Source organism: Austrofundulus limnaeus, unplaced genomic scaffold (genome assembly GCF_001266775.1).
Source record: "Austrofundulus limnaeus strain Quisiro unplaced genomic scaffold, Austrofundulus_limnaeus-1.0 Scaffold2220, whole genome shotgun sequence".
Lineage (NCBI taxonomy): Eukaryota > Metazoa > Chordata > Actinopteri > Cyprinodontiformes > Rivulidae > Austrofundulus > Austrofundulus limnaeus.
In genome coordinates this window covers 1-816 of record NW_013954622.1, presented here as the reverse complement: position 1 = coordinate 816, position 816 = coordinate 1, and the positions used below count along the sequence as shown (strand labels likewise).

Here is an 816-nt window from a genome sequence, read left to right as displayed (position 1 = left end):
GGTGTCAGTTAGGTGCCAGGCGTGGCACTTGCCACCCTGGCCACCCCTCTGGCTTCGCCCCTGCTGAAAAACAAGAGGTTTGATGCAATTAAACGTCTCTTTAAGTATGTTACCTTCTGTTTCAGGCTGAACTGTTACATTGTTCATTTCCTGGAGAGGTGCAAGAAAAACTCATCCAGTCTGAGGAACGGAGCAGCTGCTAACGCTGAAGTGGACGATGGCTGTGATGCTACAGCTGTACTACTGAACAAAGGTGAACTTGTTACTGGACTTAAAGATGAACAAACGGCTATTTACTCTCTAATTAAACACTAAATAATCAGTGAAAATCATAAAGATGGTGTAATAACACTGTTTAACAAGCGAACACCCTGACGTTTGTACCAAAAAGCTGTTAGCTGATCTTAGAATGTGCAGTTTTGTCTTTTGGCAAACAAGCAAATCAAGTTTTGGGTAGCAGATGAACTGAAAGGAAGAAGAGTAAGAATGCACCAGTAAAGACCTGAGACATGGTTTGATTCTCTAGATTATCTCATGTAACCAGTGCTTGAATGGTTGAGTTTAAAAGGCTTTAAATTGCTCAGATGATACTGATTACTGAAAACTAGTTAGTAAAATAACATTTAAAAGTCTTTTGCACAGCACTATCAGGTGCATTAGTTCTCTGAGGCCTCATTAGGTCATATAGCTGTAAGATAAATGGATCTAGCTTCTGTTTGAGGTAAACTCTAATTTGTCAGAGATCTGACTAAGGACTCCTGACTGTATCCTGTGTGTGTGTGTGTGTGTGTGTGTGTGTGTGTGTGTGTGTGTGTG

General features: G+C 40.9%; 1 protein-coding gene across 1 annotated transcript in view; it reads left to right on the top strand.

Moving 5' to 3' along the window:
* LOC106537269 (sodium/potassium/calcium exchanger 3) overlaps positions 1–253 on the top strand; it is a gene marked incomplete at its 3' end in the record, with an annotated part of 22,921 nt that extends 22,668 nt beyond the window's left edge. The window contains 1 exon segment of the mRNA XM_014034657.1: positions 126–253. Coding sequence (XP_013890111.1) covers positions 126–253 — 128 coding nt within the window.
* Between the last annotated feature and the right edge of the window lie 563 nt (positions 254–816).